Source organism: Camellia sinensis, chromosome 5 (genome assembly GCF_055761805.1).
Source record: "Camellia sinensis isolate YWXY chromosome 5, ASM5576180v1, whole genome shotgun sequence".
Lineage (NCBI taxonomy): Eukaryota > Viridiplantae > Streptophyta > Magnoliopsida > Ericales > Theaceae > Camellia > Camellia sinensis.
In genome coordinates this window covers 139,354,050-139,370,835 of record NC_138965.1, presented here as the reverse complement: position 1 = coordinate 139,370,835, position 16,786 = coordinate 139,354,050, and the positions used below count along the sequence as shown (strand labels likewise).

The 16,786-nt window shown below is 33.5% G+C and overlaps 2 protein-coding genes across 3 annotated transcripts; one reads left to right on the top strand and one right to left on the bottom strand.

Annotated features, from left to right (window-relative positions):
• The first annotated feature begins 2,654 nt into the window (after window positions 1-2,654).
• LOC114290021 (Calcium-dependent ARF-type GTPase activating protein family) lies at window positions 2,655-9,727 on the top strand. 2 transcript variants are annotated; one of them, XM_028233893.2, is made up of 11 exons: window positions 2,655-3,019; window positions 3,162-3,273; window positions 3,386-3,509; window positions 4,985-5,074; window positions 5,951-6,035; window positions 6,492-6,567; window positions 7,481-7,644; window positions 7,730-7,985; window positions 8,558-8,674; window positions 8,853-8,948; window positions 9,141-9,727. In XM_028233893.2, the coding sequence occupies exons 3-11, from the start codon at window positions 3,467-3,469 to the stop codon at window positions 9,420-9,422; spliced, it is 1,209 nt and encodes a 402-aa protein (XP_028089694.1). In that variant the 5' UTR covers window positions 2,655-3,019; window positions 3,162-3,273; window positions 3,386-3,466; the 3' UTR covers window positions 9,423-9,727. The 2 variants fall into 2 exon arrangements, with proteins under 2 accessions (XP_028089694.1, XP_028089695.1); XM_028233894.2 differs by having other exon boundaries at window positions 2,706-3,019; window positions 7,820-7,985.
• A 3,382-nt stretch (window positions 9,728-13,109) lies between these two features.
• Window positions 13,110-14,680, bottom strand: LOC114290020 (Glutaredoxin family protein). Its single transcript, XM_028233892.2, has one exon. The coding sequence runs from the start codon at window positions 14,273-14,275 to the stop codon at window positions 13,454-13,456; it is 822 nt and encodes a 273-aa protein (XP_028089693.1). The 5' UTR covers window positions 14,276-14,680; the 3' UTR covers window positions 13,110-13,453.
• Window positions 14,681-16,786: the final 2,106 nt, after the last annotated feature.

Below are 16,786 nucleotides of genomic sequence, written 5' to 3'. Positions count from 1 at the left end.
TAGCAATGAGAACTACTCATATAACCTCTACTCCCACCCAATTCATATCCCTCACATTCCAATTGAGCTTTTTTTCACATTTTAAAATTTTTGCTCAAATATATAATCTAAACACAATCTTAATTTTACAACTTACATTAAAAACATTTGAACCCCAAGGATCAACATAAACAAACTTAAAGGTTTATCCATTGATTTGCAATGGGATTGCAAAGTAGTGGGCAATTAAAAAAAATTATACAACATATAGGGAGCCAAATAAAAATAAAAAATAAAATAAAATAAAAACTCTAAGGCCTAGTTTGGAAAGACTAAATAAGTGCATTTTTTGACTTTTTTTGTATTATGTGTAGAAAAAGTAGAAAGGAGATGTTGATTGATGTGACCCAAAAAAGATAAAAAGATGAAATAAGTGCACTTTTTTCTTTGTAGCCAAACTTGGCCTAAATGTTTGTTGTATGTTGTTAAAGCATAAATAAATAAATAGATATAATTATGTATTTTTATAATAATATATATATATATATATAATACCTAATCAAGTTCTCATCCACTCTAAACTCACCCCTACCCTATTTAAAAAAAAAAGAAATAAAAAATAAAAAAAAACTCCACAACCCATACTCAACCAACTCCTTATGTGGAGATTATTTTTATCTTTTTTGAAAATTAGCTTCTACTCTGTTATAATTTATTGAACGATTTATTTTAAAATCTACAATATATTAAATCCCATACTTTATGATTTAAAAATAAAAAATAAAAAAAACTTAGAAAAAACATTTAATGTGAGCTGTTGTACACAACTTGGCCACCACAAACCAATGACCCCAAAGACGTGCGCGACCCAAACCTAACAAAAACACGTTTAGGCCTTTTACATCACAAATTCCAACTATATTCTATTATTATATATTTTTCAAATAATTTTGTAAGTTATACTAGCTAGCCAATAAATTTCAAATTTTGGATTAATTTGATAAAAGAATAGTTATTTATTCAATTTATGTTGCTGATGTATCAACATATTTGTATGAATTCGAACAAAAACTAGAAGCAGAAATGATGAAAACTGAGAAGAATTGAGCTCTCTCCAATTGGTTGGCGATCTAACGAGAGAGATGTTGAATTTGGTAAGCCTACATTGAAGTTCAATTCAAATTATTTTAAATTATTCATTTTGTAAAATTTATTGAAAAGAATATTTATAAAAAATTAAAAAAAATTAAATTGATGGTACATGGATAGTCAAATAAGTAATTATCAAAAAAATATATACAAACAGTCTATTATCAAAACAGTGTACCGTTTAATTTTATGAAACAAAATATTGTATCTACTTAATTTTTTAATTGAATTATCTTCCCAAGGAGTTTGAATCAAAGCAAAATTGAGTATGTTTGGTTTGAGTTTTCTGGAAGTTTTTTGAAAACTGAATTTTTTGATTTTTGTATTTTTTATTTTTAGTGAATATTTTTAAAATTTTAAACATTTTTTTTTACTTTTTTAGATGCACCTTACTTAGATATATCTAAAAAGTAAAAAAAATTATAAAAAAATATTTTTAAAAATTAATAAATATATAAAAATACAAAAAATGTACTTAATTCTTGTATTTTTTTTTATATTTTTGGTATTTAGTGAATTTTTAAAAGATTTTTTTTTAAAAAAATTTACTTTTAGGATATATTTATGTTAGGTGTGTCTAAAAAGTAAAAAAAAAAAATCTTAAAATATTAAAAAAATTCAATAAAAATAAAAAATCACAAAAAATAAGAAAGTCAAATTTTTTAAAAATTATTTTTTAAAAAATGAAAACAAGCTTATTTGGATTTAGTCCAACAAGCCCAACAGCCTATTTCCTGTTGGATTACCAATGTGAAGGGAAGCCGTCTTCAATTGAAAAACTTAAAATTAAATAAAGAAACTAGTTATGATTGAACTAAATCAAATTGGACAATAACTTTGACAACTTAGAAGGTCGAAATTGGCTGTGAAATTGTAATGTATACTATTACATAAAATATAGAAGTGAAAAATAGGAAAAAGAGGCGGACCCATTGGGGTGACCCTCACCCCAATGGGGTGTGATTGATGGATAATTTTTTTTTTTTTCTTTGGTTCACGTCCTCTCACGTGGAAGTGGGGTGCTGGAGTCACCCCACTAAGGGTCCCAGCACGGTTGTGAAAAATAATACAAGATGTACCACATCAATTGAACTCAAGCACGTACCATTCATACCTTTATTATTTTTCATCAACTATTTTTATGTAGGGAAAGAAAATATGACACACTTTTGTATCTTATAACTAAAGAAAAAAATAGTATAATTTTATACTTTTTAAATCATAATTTAAAAAAAATTAATAATCAAAGGCATAACAAAAGAAAAATTATAATATACACACTCCATGAAAGGAGTATATTACATGCATCCCTAATTATAATAGTATTTTTTTTTAATTATAACTAATTTTCTTATTTAGTTATGAATCCTGAGATTTTTAATTATTATGCTTCAATATTTGATTATGATATTTTTTTTAGTTATAGCTTTGAAAATATATAATTATGTTATTTTTATCTTCAATTATTAAATGTATACAGTGTTTTTTCATCTCTCTAAATTTTAAAATAATTTTCAATTTGAATTAACACTGCCGGTTGCTGTTCTGTTAAATTGCAATTCCCTGAAGGGGCCCGCGAGGTAATCAAACCAACAACCAGAAACCCTCCTTACCACCTAACCAGATCATCTACTTTTTGACTATTTTCCTCATTTTTCTTTGTTGTCATTGCCCGAGTAAAAAAAACACAAAAAGAAAGACATTATACATGAATTACAAGAGAACCCAAATTCGGATTGTTCTCAATTCTGATCCCCCACCTCACCCATATAATCAACCAATCAATCTTTCCTGAATCTTGAGTTTTTGTTTTGTTTTGTTTTGATTTCTTTCCCTAAATACCAACATTCCAATATCTGTTTCAACATAAAATTGATTTCATCAATCTAAGGTCTGTATCCTGCCCTCTTATTTCAATTTTCATGGAAAATTGTAATGTTGTTTTCATATGCTCTCTCTTTCTTTGAATCATTTATCATTGTGGGAGTCAATTAGTTTGAATTTTCTTCAATACCCATTATGCTTAAATGCAGAATTGAAGACACAAACATGATTACATTATAAGTACCAGCTTTTCTTGTACTGGGTTTGAAATTCTTGACCTAAACATGTCTATCCAGCAACAAAATACCCACAATATTTCTGGTAATCTTTGCTTCTCTGTTGATAAAAATTTGTGCTTTTGTCTGAATCATTTTTATGATTGTTAGGTCAAATAATTTGAATCTTCTTCAATCCCCCATTATGTTTAATGCAGAATTGAAGATACAAACATGGTTACAATTATGGTTGTAGTAGCAGCCTTTCTTGAACTGGGTTTGAAATTCAGGACATAAACATGTCTCTCCAGCAACAAAATACGGATTCCAACAAAGTTTGTGGTAATCTTTGGTTCTCTGTTGATGAAAATTTATGCTTGTTTGTTTTGTTCTTTAAATATTACAAATATTATTTTGTCTTTCTTACTGGTAACGTAACTCATGGGTAATTTTGCATATATGTGATATTAGGATTGTTACAAGAGTAAACAAGGACTGGAACTGATTGGACATTTGTTTTATAATTTATTTTGTGAATTGTGAGTTAAATATATATATATATATATACATATATCTAGGTTTGGAATGGTAGAAATCAAACAAAAGTAGCTTGGATTGGAATTTTTATTTTGAATTTTGAATTTTGAAAATACTCCAGCTCCCATTAATCAATTTAGACAGCATTGAGAGTCAGGAACCATTTAAACTCACTTTTGTAGTTTGGAGACTCAATTGAGAAAATTAACAGATTGAGGTGAGGACTAAGTTCAACAAAGCACATGGTTTATGGACCATTGGTGTAATTACTCCTATTTGTTAATGCTTCCATGAGTCCAACTACAAACTACGAACATTTTTTATTCATTAGCATCTTTTCCCCCATTTAGAAGGCCGAATTTCATCATTTCTCTTAACCTATTTCGCTACAATTTTGTTGATCAATCTGATCTGCCAAGGGATTTGTTTACTGATTTCTAGCTGATTATTTGAAATATATCAATGTAGACAGTGGTAACCCTTTCCACTCATGTTTACTCTATTAATAAATTCCACCAAGGATTGGTACCTTTAGGTATTTCTGATGCAGAGTATTCTTCTTTGTTAGTTCATTTGTGTTGAATTGCCACCGCTTTAGGGGTTTTTCAGGTATTCTCATTATCATTCTAGTAATTCCTATGCCATTGACTCATTGAGATATATTTATTTGGGTCGATCATGCAAGCAATTACAAGTCTTACATTATGTATCTTTCCATCCTATTGAGAATAATTAACTCTCTACCTTCTGATACATGTCTTGACCTTGCTGATTTCGTATCACGTCTTTTTTTTAAGGAAAATAGCACTTCTTCATAGTTCTTTTTACTCCAATTTAAGTCCATGAATCTTTTGGTTTACTTGGTTGCAGTAGTATCAGTATGTATGATTTCATATGCATGACATATTTGGTTGTTTGCTAGCTAAGAATCTCTATTTATTTATAAATATCATTGATATTTTTTTAACTCGTTTTCAAATTTTGATGATGTGAGTATGTGTTCCTTTTCTCATGATTAAATTGGTTCTATTATGCTCTGTTAGCTTTTTCATGCTCTGTTAGCTTTTTCTTTCTCATCTGGACGAACTTGATTACTTACAACTGTTCGTTGCTTGTCAAAGCTGGATGATTATTACAGTTCTATATGTTCATTCATCTTAAAAAGCAAGAGATAATGCTCCTAGGATTACAAATTGAGAAAATTATTGTACTCAGTCATGAAAAAACTCTATATTTATTGTTGTTGTGTCAGTATTTGATTAATGATGGTGTACTTATAGGGTCGGGATCTTGCCTCTATGACCTCTTATGTGCGGACCCCTCCACAAATTGGTATTGCCAACAGAGAGATGGTCAGATGCCTTATTTTGGTAATTCAGCTTTAATGTTCGTCTTTCTTGTTCTAATGTTATTTTTTAATATTTTGTTGTTTCATCAATATTTTTGCCATGCATATATTTTACTTTCCATACCCCTGACCAATTTAAAGTGTGTTTGCTTCATCTCAACTAGACAATACTATGGATACACCATCAAGAATATAATAGGGAAAATTTCGGGAAATCCAATAACATTAAACAATTTGATCTATTTGTATTAGTGTATTGTCCCATAATTAGTTGTTTTATTGCCACATTATATAGTATAATTTTCTTTATATTTTGGAATTAAAATTATGATTCAAAAGTCTTGTGTATCCTCATAATAGTACCGTACCCTCGACCGACCGTCGATCCCATCATAATTTATTCATAAACAAAAGATTTAAATACATTCCCAAAATTCATTAAAACATGTTGAAAATCTCACCATGGGGATGCCTGTGGTGGTTGTCTGTCTTGGTGCTGGAGGGAGGGATGAGGTGTTTGGTGGGGGACTAATTGCTTACAATAATATTTTCCTTTTTTTGACAGATTTAAGTTATTTTATACTCACATGAGTTACTGTTCTTGTCAACTTTTGTGTTATCTGTTTTCTTCTGCTTTACTACCTATATCATTGTGAATTCATAACTATTCCCTCCATTGAGTGATTTCTCAAACTCATCATATCTGTCATATGGTTTTGATTCTCAACAAAAGCATACACGTTTGTCTCATAGTAATTTACTCATCTGCTATAATGACTATGCTAGTCTTATTGTTCTCTGAATTGTATTATATTGTATGGCTTCTAGTAGAAATTTTCACTTCTATAGTTTGTTTAACATTATGTGTATCTTGCATAATCCATGTCTTATCAATCAGACCCACAAGAGAGGCTGAAGAATCTGTTGCGTCATTCAGGCAATGGGTTTTGTGCAGATTGTGGATCTCCAAATCCAAAATGGGTGTAAGTATCATGTCTAATATTTTTTGCTGTCTATCTTTTCTTTATGCTTGATCCATCAACCAATATATTTCAATATCAAATGTGCCCTTTTTAAAAAGAAAAAGAAAAAAAAAATGTTTTCAAGTGTCGTGGTTTTTGTCTTTCTTATGTTGGTGTTTTCCAAATCATAGTATCTGTTGTAAGTTAATGATAGCAGTACAAGTTCTCCCTTTTTGTAAGTGGTATTCTTTTGGAATTGTTAATGTATTCATTGAAGTCAAAATCACTGTGCTAAATTTAGGAACGTTATGAGCCTTGTACAGTTTCAATGTTGTCTCTTCAATTTCATTGAATTGGGAGTCCAATATAATCTTCCTCGGGTTATATATGCACTTTTTGTTTCAGGGAATGTAAGCATTTTTTCAAATTTCCCTTTTGCACAGGTTTTCTTATGATCTTATCATTTGGTGGTTTCAGGTCTTTAAGTCTTGGAGTATTTATTTGTATAAAGTGTTCTGGAGTACATAGAAGCCTTGGAGTGCATATATCAAAGGTATGGTGTATCTTTTAGTTTTGGATCAATTGACTCAGTTGCTTAAGAAAGGAATAATACATTCTTAGAAATTTAATAATGATAAGTCATCAATAATAGATTTTCTGAGATATGAATCGTATGATCTAGTTTGGATATATACTATGAATTATAACATTTTTCAAGTGATGTCTTGCCAAGAAAAGTTATAAAAAAATAAAACAAAAAAGAAAAAGAAAAACAAGTGCTCGTCATAAAATGATCAGTGAGATACCAAAGCTCATGGAGCCTTAGGGGATAGTTGAAAAAACAATCACTTCGCTTCCAATGTGTTGGTCCAGATAATGTTTATTGTCAATACAAGTGAGCAAATTAATCTTGCTAGTTGAAGCTTTCTTTCCTATTGCACTCCGAGAAAAATGCAAGATGATTGTTATTTAACCGAGTACATCATTATAGCAACAAGCATTTGAATTTTCCCATGCTGAAGCTTCTTTCCACATTGCACTCCAAGCAATCCAAAATAATTGTTGTTTAACCAAGGAAGTCTTTGCATGTCTTTCGCTCTCTCTCTCATGCACATGCATGTGCACATACACACCTAGAGGTTGTACCAATTAAGGACAAGAGAAGAGAAAGTTGTCTAAGATAGTTCACTCAGGTGCAAAGCACCAAGGACCAATTGGAGGATAGAGTAAAATATTTTTCCAGAAATTAATAATAGCCCTCAGATCGTAATCTAACAACTTGTGTGAAATGGAACCACAACAGGCTATATTGCAAAGTAACCACCATTGTACTACCCGCTTTTTTGCATGTCGTCTTTTTTTTCTTTTGAAGATTGCAATTGGATATTATGAGAAGATGCGACAGCATCACGATGCAGTGTGCTTACAGGATGAGTTTATTATCCATTTGATGTTTATGCCCATAGGTTGTATCAGTAAAGCTAGATGAATGGGTGGATGAACAAGTTGATGCTTTGATAGAACTGGGTGGAAACAATGCAGCAAATTTGAAGTATGAAGCTTTTATTCCCGAACATATCAGAAAACCAAAACCAGATTCCTCTATAGAGGAGCGCTCCGATTTTATTAGGTAAAAAAAGTACCGCACTTTTATAACTTTGTACAGGCAAGACATACTGTTCTGAATCAAAAACCCCATTTACTATGATATTCAGGAGAAAATACGAGCTGCAACAATTTTTGCACTCAGATGAGCAGATGTCTTGTCCATTTCCTGGTTCGTGTTCATCATACTCCTCTTGCAGCTCCTCAGGCCACAGTTCTGGTTCAGTCATGGATAAGAAACATTATGAGAAGCAAACAACCAGTCATCGCATCCATGGCCTTGGGCACGCCTTTCGTAATAGCTGGAGAAGGAAAGAGTCTGAGCACAAAGCTACTAAGAAGAGTAACTCAATGAGTAACTCAATGGTAATGATTTTCTGTTTAATTTTTTCTTTTTCTTTTTTCCTAACAACAGATTATATATGGGTCTTTGGATTCTGATTTTATTGGGAAATTTGTTCTTGTTAAATTTGCCAGTTGAAAAAGAAAAAAAGAAAAAAAAAAAGAGAGTAACTTTAAAATATTGTTTGGTTAAAGAAAATTGAGAAAAGCATATCTTTCAAATGCTTTCCCTTATCCTTCACCTTTTTACTAGGAAGAAATTGGATTTTCACTACTGTTTAAAGTTTAATTTGAAACAACCTTCTAAGGTATAATTTTAAAGGAAAATGCTAATGACAGCCCAATGGGCGTCGGTTAAGGTTGGAAGTTGTTTAAAATGTATATTGAAATATCTGTAAAAAATGTATAAAAATATATAAAAGTGTATGGTTGTGAAATGTGTATTGAAATTCTAACTTTTTCGACATCGTTTGAAGATTAACCACCGCCCATTGTGTTGGGCCTTAAAATGTGTCAAGCAATGCCATTTTATCACCATGTTAAGTTGTCAATTTGACTTGGATGCTGATCGTACTGATGTAATATAATATTTATAGGCAGGTATGGTTGAATTCGTCGGATTGATAAAGGTCAATGTGGTCCGAGGCACCAACCTAGCTGTTCGAGACATGGTGACTAGTGATCCTTATGTCATCCTCTCATTGGGACACCAAGTAGGCTCCTTTCCTTGATGAACTTCTTTTCATTATCACTATATATATATATATATATATATCTGAAAAGGGTTGGGGAAGTAGAATCTATATTCATTATCACCATATATCTGAAAAAATGTGAGGAAATAGAATCCAAATATCTAATAATTGAAATTTCTCTATGAACTTGTTGCAGTCAGTGAAGACACGTGCCATAAAGAACAACCTGAACCCAGTCTGGAATGAACAGCTGATGTTATCAATTCCACAAAATATTCCTCCTTTAAAGTTGGTGAGTTGATTCTTTAAAGGATAAACTAATTTCATATGTAAACACACATTGATCGATCACTGCACTTCTTCTTATTCACATGAAACTCATTGTTAGCATGCTTTGTAACTTCAGATGTGCCATTTCGTGCAAATATTTTGTCTTTGTTGGTAATTTATCAAGATTAAAAACATTTTGGATGGTTATTTCCAGCTCGTGTACGACAAAGATACATTCACAACCGATGATTTTATGGGGGACGCGGAAATTGACATCCAACCCTTGGTCTCTGCTGCCAAAGCCTCGGAGAGTGCGTCACTCGGGGAGCCAATGCAGCTAGGAAAGTGGGTAGCAAGCAAAGATAACACTCTAGTAAGAGACGGTATCATCACCCTAGAAGATGGGAAGGTAAAGCAGGAAATCATTCTCAGGCTGCAGAATGTTGAGAGGGGAGTGCTAGATATCGAGCTTGAATGCGTTCCTCTCACTCAATAGCCCATTCAACCGAAGTTGCTGTGAAACTCTCTGCAAAAGTGACCCTCTTGATGTCAAAATCTCATGTTGTTCTTTAACTGCTGTATTTCTAGCTAAGAACAATTAGTGGTGTTTTTTGGATATTTTGCTTGCAAATTGAAATAGTCTTGTCTCATTGTTTAGATTAATGGGCATGGAATTGAAAAATTACCCAACTAAATGAAATTGATGCATCCAGTTGTGTAATTATTGCAAACAAAGCATTGTTCTGTCTCATTCTTTGTAAGAAATGTTTTTGAAGGAATTTAAAAGGAAATGTTCTGTTAGCCGGGTTTTATGTTTTTGTCATGTGATTGAGATTTCCTTTTGCACCAGCTTATAAATTGGTTTTTTATTTTCGAGTTTATTTTCATTTTTAGTGATTTTTTTAATAATTATTTCAGTTTTTTTTTTTTTAAATTATATCTTTAATTTTTTATAAAGAAAAAAATCACAAAAGACAAAAATAAGTCAAAATTTATCTCAAAAAAAGGCAATAAAAATTGGTTATTATTGTCTTTATTGAACTTTTTCTGTTTTTTATTTAAGGATTTAGAAAGTATACTCTCTCTGTCTCATATTATTAGTTCATTTTGTTATTTTTTTATGTCCCAAAATAGTTGTCCATTTTGAAAAAGGGTTCAACTTGTCTCCAGTTGGAGATCAAGACTGGACCGTCTAGTCCGGCTCGTAAGCCTATTTTGAGTCCCGTTTTGATAATCTGAACCATTCAATATGTAAAATTTGTCAAGTGATATATCTCTATAAAAAATCACGTTGATTGGATATAGATAGCTATTTGATCAGATCAGTTTCGTATAAAAAAATAAACGGTAAAAAAATAAAAGATTGACAAAAATATGATCCGATCAAATAGCTATTGATATCTGATCAATGTGATTTTTATAGGAATGTAATACTCGACGAGTTTTATATATTGAACGATTCAAATTATCGAAAAGTGACCCAAAAATAGGCCCACAGGCCAGACCAAACGGTCTAGTCTTGATCTCTAATTGGAGACAAGCTGGACCCTTTCAAAAATCCAAGCATAAAATTTTATATTATTCCAAAATTACCCTTTAAAAATGATTGTAAATATAATAATGGAAATAAAGGAGCAATATGATGAATCAATATCTTTTGATTTGACTTTAAAACAATAATTACATGTTCTCTTAAAAAGTTCAAATTTTCCAAAAGGGCCAACATTGTGGGAGAGTAATATTTTGACTCAATTTATAAAATATAGTTAAAAGAACTTGTTCTTCCTTACCCAATTTAATACCAACGAATTTCTTGTCACCACCATATAATATTCATATTCTTCAAACATTTGTTCTTTGTATAGATTCTCAATCACCATTCCTGGCATGAATATGGGTTACGCTCGAAAGATTACAAATTGATTGGACTTGCCAATCGAATGAAACATTTGTTCTTTGTATAGATTCTCATTTAAACCAGTAAATTTTCATCAAGGAAATTCAGGCCCATGGTTGGAGTTGACATATGTAGATGTGCACTTCAAGAAAACCAAGCACGCCAAGAAAATAGCTTAGAAAAAAATCAGTGGGAAAAATAAATAAATAATTGATCAAATTAATGGTAATTCCATAATATTCCATTCTATTGGAAACAAAAAAATAAAATAAAAATTTTAGAATCATAATTCTAGTGAAGGCAACCCATGGACCATACTGTTCCCCAACAATGAATGAATTCAAGGACATACATACACCCCTTTTACAGCTTTGTTCGATCGCTTAGTCCAAGTGGCTAAGCGACGAAAAATAATTTGCATCCAAAAAAACATACATATAAACTCAAGAAACTACTCAAGCACAATGTTGTTTACAGGGACAGCATGATGAAAGTGGTTTAGAACATTTTAAGGAGTTTTTTGCTTTTTTAGCAGTTGGCATGGAGAGGACTTCCAAAGATGGGGAATAACCTCTGCTTCCATTATAAAATTTGACCAAAAATTGCTTTGGAGACTATTTTAAAACACAAAATGATAATAAGATTCTACTACATCAAGAAAAAACAGTTAAAACCAAAATCATGAACTCACAACTCCCTTCTAAGGTGAAATAATAAGAAGTTGAAACCAATGTCATTAGATCTCTTATATAAATAATTTTTAAAAAATTAAAAAAAAAATCATACGATCTTTATTCTAACTAAAATAATAGGATTTTAAATTTTAAAGTCTAAACCTCAAACCTCTAGAGCTTGCATATACAAAACATCACAAAAAGAACAAAAGGAGTTATATCATAAAGAAACACTGTATAAAAGTATTCAAGTGTTGCATTTTTCCAAGCCCAGGATGAAATTAAAGGGTAATTCTATGTTTTAATTTATGATGAAATGGAGGTACCAGATAAAATAATGACAGGAGGCCACAATGATGACAGAAACCTAGGATCAAATTTCAAGTTTAAAGGAGGTAACAAGAACAAGAGCAAGAGACAACAAAAGAAGATAAATGATGAAATGAAGATTAAAGAATGATTAAAATTTGTAAGATGAGAAGTCATGTGTTGTGAACTCTACACACAAAAATTATTATTTTTTTTAATTAAAAAAAAAGAAAAAAAAAAAAGAAGAAGAAGAGAGAAAAGAAGGAAAAGAAAAAGAAAGGCAGTGAGGGTTTGTGTAACACATCCCTGCCTTGATGGAAGGACGGGGGAGATGGGGAGGAGGAGAACAAAACACCGGAAAAAAGGATAACCTGACCAAATGTAATTGAACCGTAAAAACATTATCAAAGAAATTGCCCAAATATGCAGATGGAGCCTGCATGGCAACCCAATAAAATAAACATTGATAAATATAGTGAGGGAAGCCGAGGAAAGAAGAAATCCCTCAGATCGCTCAGATCTTCCTTGAGGCAAGGGCAGGGAGAGGGGGTAAAACAAAATATTAGCCTATTATTTCCCTAAATTTTGTTTTCTTATTTCAGAATCCAACCCACCCTAATATTCAACCTCCTGAAGAAGGCCCAACTTTAATCCCCAGAAAAATCAATTATCAAGATTCTATGATAGATTGTTTTTGGACATGTTGAGTGTCTAACTAGCGCAATCACCAAAAATTTCATGCAACATAATCCATGTAAAGTTATACTGACTTCCTTGGAGCAAATTCATAATGAAACAACAAATAAAACCTTTCCTTGGAGCAAATTCATAATGAAACAACAAATAAAACCTTCACTTGTATGACGCTGGATTAACAACTCAATAATACAAGTCTAACATACAGAACCAAAAACTTCTGTGAATAACAAAGCCAAAAATTAGTAATGGTATTCCATCCAAAAGAATATTAAGCATTGTTCACACAGATGGCAATCAAACATTGCTAGTATAAAGTTCAAAAAATACTCAAAACCCGTTACCATGAAGGTCGTAGATTCAAATCCAAGACTTGAAAAACGAGGATAAATTACATGATCGTATTATGTTGTCTCATATATTTTAAACCAAAAAATTGCCAACATTTCAGCATTTATAAATTGCTTAGCAATTAGAAAACCTTAAACCAAAAACCTGTAGGTAGACATATGTCACAGCATTTGCTGCATTAAGAGTTACATTATTCACCAAATTTCAACATGGGCAGCAAATCACATGCTGCACAAACATAGGAATCATTTGTACATTTTTATAACAAATACAACTACATATATAGGGAAGCAAATTTACAATCCACAACGATGGAGAAACACTCCAAAGTATGATGTTTTGGAAACCATATATACAAGAAGCTGTTACAGCTAAAAAACACACTTTTTATTTAGTTATGTTGATCAGAGAGAGGATCAAAATATAATCCCCCGGACAACAAAACTACAAACTCCACTCACTCCAATGAGATTTTGAATCCAAACCATAGGTAGACAGTAACATCAATTTTGTAGCAAAAGTCTTCAACAACCATCAAGCAAAAACAGCAAAACATACGCACCGAAGACATGCCCCAATTGGAAGGGGAGCAAATTGCAATCAAGAACAGCAAGTGGGGCACCGAATCAACCCGTTTTCATTGCATTCCAAACACCTCTTCAACTGTTCCTCATCTTCATCATAAACCTTCCTGCTTCCATTGCAATTCAAGCAGGGAACGAACCTCGCATCCCCACATCCCCCGCAAACGTACCCAGGAGCTCGAATTGGAAGCCCCTTTAGCATCTTGGCCAAATCACCGACCTCGTCGAGCTGTTTGATCACATCAGCCCCTCCAATGTACCTCCCTCGAATGAACACTTGTGGCAAAGTCACATTCTTTACACCCAAAACGCTCATCAACTCTTTCCTAAACGCCGAATCCATCGAAATATCACGCTCGTCAACAATAACCCTAAATCCCCTCAATATCATCCTCACAGCATAGCAATCTTCGTATGTCCTACGAATTCCTCGTAAACTAGTGAAATACACAACGATTCGATCTTCCGTACCCTGTAACCGAATCGAAGAGTTGGGTACCAATGGAGAAACCCAAGAATCGAAACCCAATGATTTTCCCGATTTCAATTTACTCGGAGATGGAAACTGAGTCTGCGGTTGTGAACCGTCTAGAACCGAGGTTGGGGATTTGGTGGATTCGAATATGCTGCAGAGCTGTCTCACCTTTCCTTTGATCGAATTCTTGGCCGATTCAAACGGTGAATGAATTTTCTTGATCGATCCATTGCGTTCGAGAGAATAGTGAGGGTAGGGTTTGTTCCGAAACTCGCTCGGCGTTACATGCAAGGTTAGGGACCGATTGAAAACCGATGGTTTTGGATTGTCAGATAATCCGTATCGATCGTCATAACCAGCCATAGTTATAATTCAGAAAGAAAAAAAAAATGAATCTTTTGATCTTCTATGATCAGGGTTTCAAAATAATCGAAAAGAAATGATCAAAGATCGATTAAATTTAGGGTTTCTGCGGCTGTGGAATTGGAAGTCTCTCTGGTGGCGGAGGTTGGTGGTGGGCGGTGGCTGCTTTTGGAAGGGGGTGGCGTGTATTGAGAGCAACTTTTTGAAATCGAAGAGAGAGAGAGAAAGAGAGAGATTGAGATTGCGCGGAGCTTTTGCTTTTGAAAAAAGGGATTTTCAAGCCATCTATTGATGATGATGTTGATGACGTTAAGCAGGAGTTTTTTAACAGGTAAAACCTCCCAAAGGAGATTTGTCTTACAAATTTATTGTGGTTTTGTTTCACATTTTGAAAATTACAGCTCATCCATGAGGTTTGTGTTCAGTATATTTTTTTCTTTTTTAGTTAATACATTCATGTAGATTAGATTTTTATTTAAATTACCAATATACCCTCACAATGTGCCTAAAATATGGATTGATGTATAACCTTTCTTATTTGTAGATGGAAAGTTGAGCAAATTTCACAAATGGTCCTTACGATTTCACTTGAGTTTTAATTTGGTTACTATCATTTCAATTGTAACAAATTTGTTCTTGAATTTTTGTTTTTTTTATGTCAATTAAAGACGATCACTAACCAATGTTAAAATTTTGGACATAAAATAGTCATGTGAGCTGTCTTTATAATTATTTTCAGTACCAACAAACACCCCCCGCCACCTCCCTTCACCACAAATGCACCACCAAAATTTGTTGCTACACATTGTCATCCATTTTCCTAATTACCACCAACTACTTTTTCTCTTTCTTCGTTGTTCCCTTTGGTCTTCTACGATTAGGGTTTTAAAAGCCTAAGTTTTGGGATTATCGAGCATTTCTATTTGAACCTCAATGTCCGACCAACATAAAGTAATTTTTTTATTTTTATGAAAGAAACACCATATTGATCAGAATTTCATGGTTTTTAAAAACCCTACAGTCTCTTCTCTTGCATCAATTCAATATAATATTGAAAGAATTTTGTTAGAAATTTATGAGGGGTGGACATTGATTGGGGCTGATATATATTACTGGGGATGTGAATCAATCGCTCATTTGACAAGTCAAAACCCTCTTGATTATATTTATATCACTAACACTCTTATATAGGCATATATATATGATTAACCAACACCACTCCAGCACTCATTTCATCAGGTTAAATATCAGATGCGTGATTGGAAAAATAAAGATAGAAGAAATAAATGGATTGTAGCAGCATGAATGAGAGGAAGATGGTAAGTTTAGTAGCCAGTAGTAGATGTGGTGATATGCTGTGAGTTGGTGACATAGTGTAGGTATTAGGTGATGAAGATGAGTTGGGTCAACTCATTGATTTATCATATTGAGAAGATGGATGAAGGAAGGGACGTACCTCGTCGGAGGATTCTCTTCTTAGGATGCCGGTCTTTTGAACTGGAAGAAAAAGGCGTAGATCTAATTGGACGTCGGCGTTTGGCGATTGTGGAGCGGGGATAGGGTCTTTGTAGAGCGATTGTCCTTTGCGATTATGAGGTACAATGGTGCTGTGAGAAGTTTCGGCGGGCCTCGCGGGAACCAGGTCGTCTAAAGTACTTGGGTCGTCTGATTGGTGGGTGTAGGAGTGTGGCGGTATGGATTCGAGGAGAGAAGGATGGCAGGTCATCGGTTCAGATTGTGGCTACGACATGTAGCAAATGTGAACATATTTTTGTGCCATAATCTAACTTTGAGGGTGGCTCGGAGGGGACTGCGTTGGTCATGGAAGGATTTGCTTTTAAGGATGGTTGGACCACACGGCCGAAGTGCCCTCCAAGGTTGCGTGTTTCTGAAGAGCAATCGATGGAGGTTGCAACCGCTCGATGGGGTGGACTCATGGGCGATGTTGTGGTTAAGAAAGGTACTGAAGGGGAGTGGTTTAAACAGTTGGACAGAGCAGTTGTGGGGAGAGTGGGGTTTCTGGGAGAAAATGGTTTGGACACTAGGGTTGTTTTCGATTGGGTGCATTGTTGGTGGAAGTCGTCAGGTGAAGTACAGGTTTTTCGAATTTGTGGTTAATTTTACCTATTTGTCTTCCGGTCGAGGCGAAAGGCGGAGGCGGTGGTGCGTCGGAGGTGGACGATTGCTAGTCATGACATGTTTCTCAACTGGTGGTTGCCGGATTCATTTTGTGTTGATGGAAGGGTATCGGTTCTAGTTCGAAGCAACTGGATATAGGTTTTAGGCCTCCCGATCCATCTTCAAGGCATTGAGGTGTACCAAGCAATTAGAGATCGCTGTGGAGGCTTTGTGGCAGTCGACGAGTTGATGGAATTACTCGGCTACGTTCGGATGAAGGTTAGGGGCCTGGTCAGTGGGATTCCATCTCAGATCTCAATTCGATGGGGTTCCTGGTGTTACATGTTCATCTGGTCGGAATCTAGGCCAGTGGTGGTTTCTGCTCCGACGCCG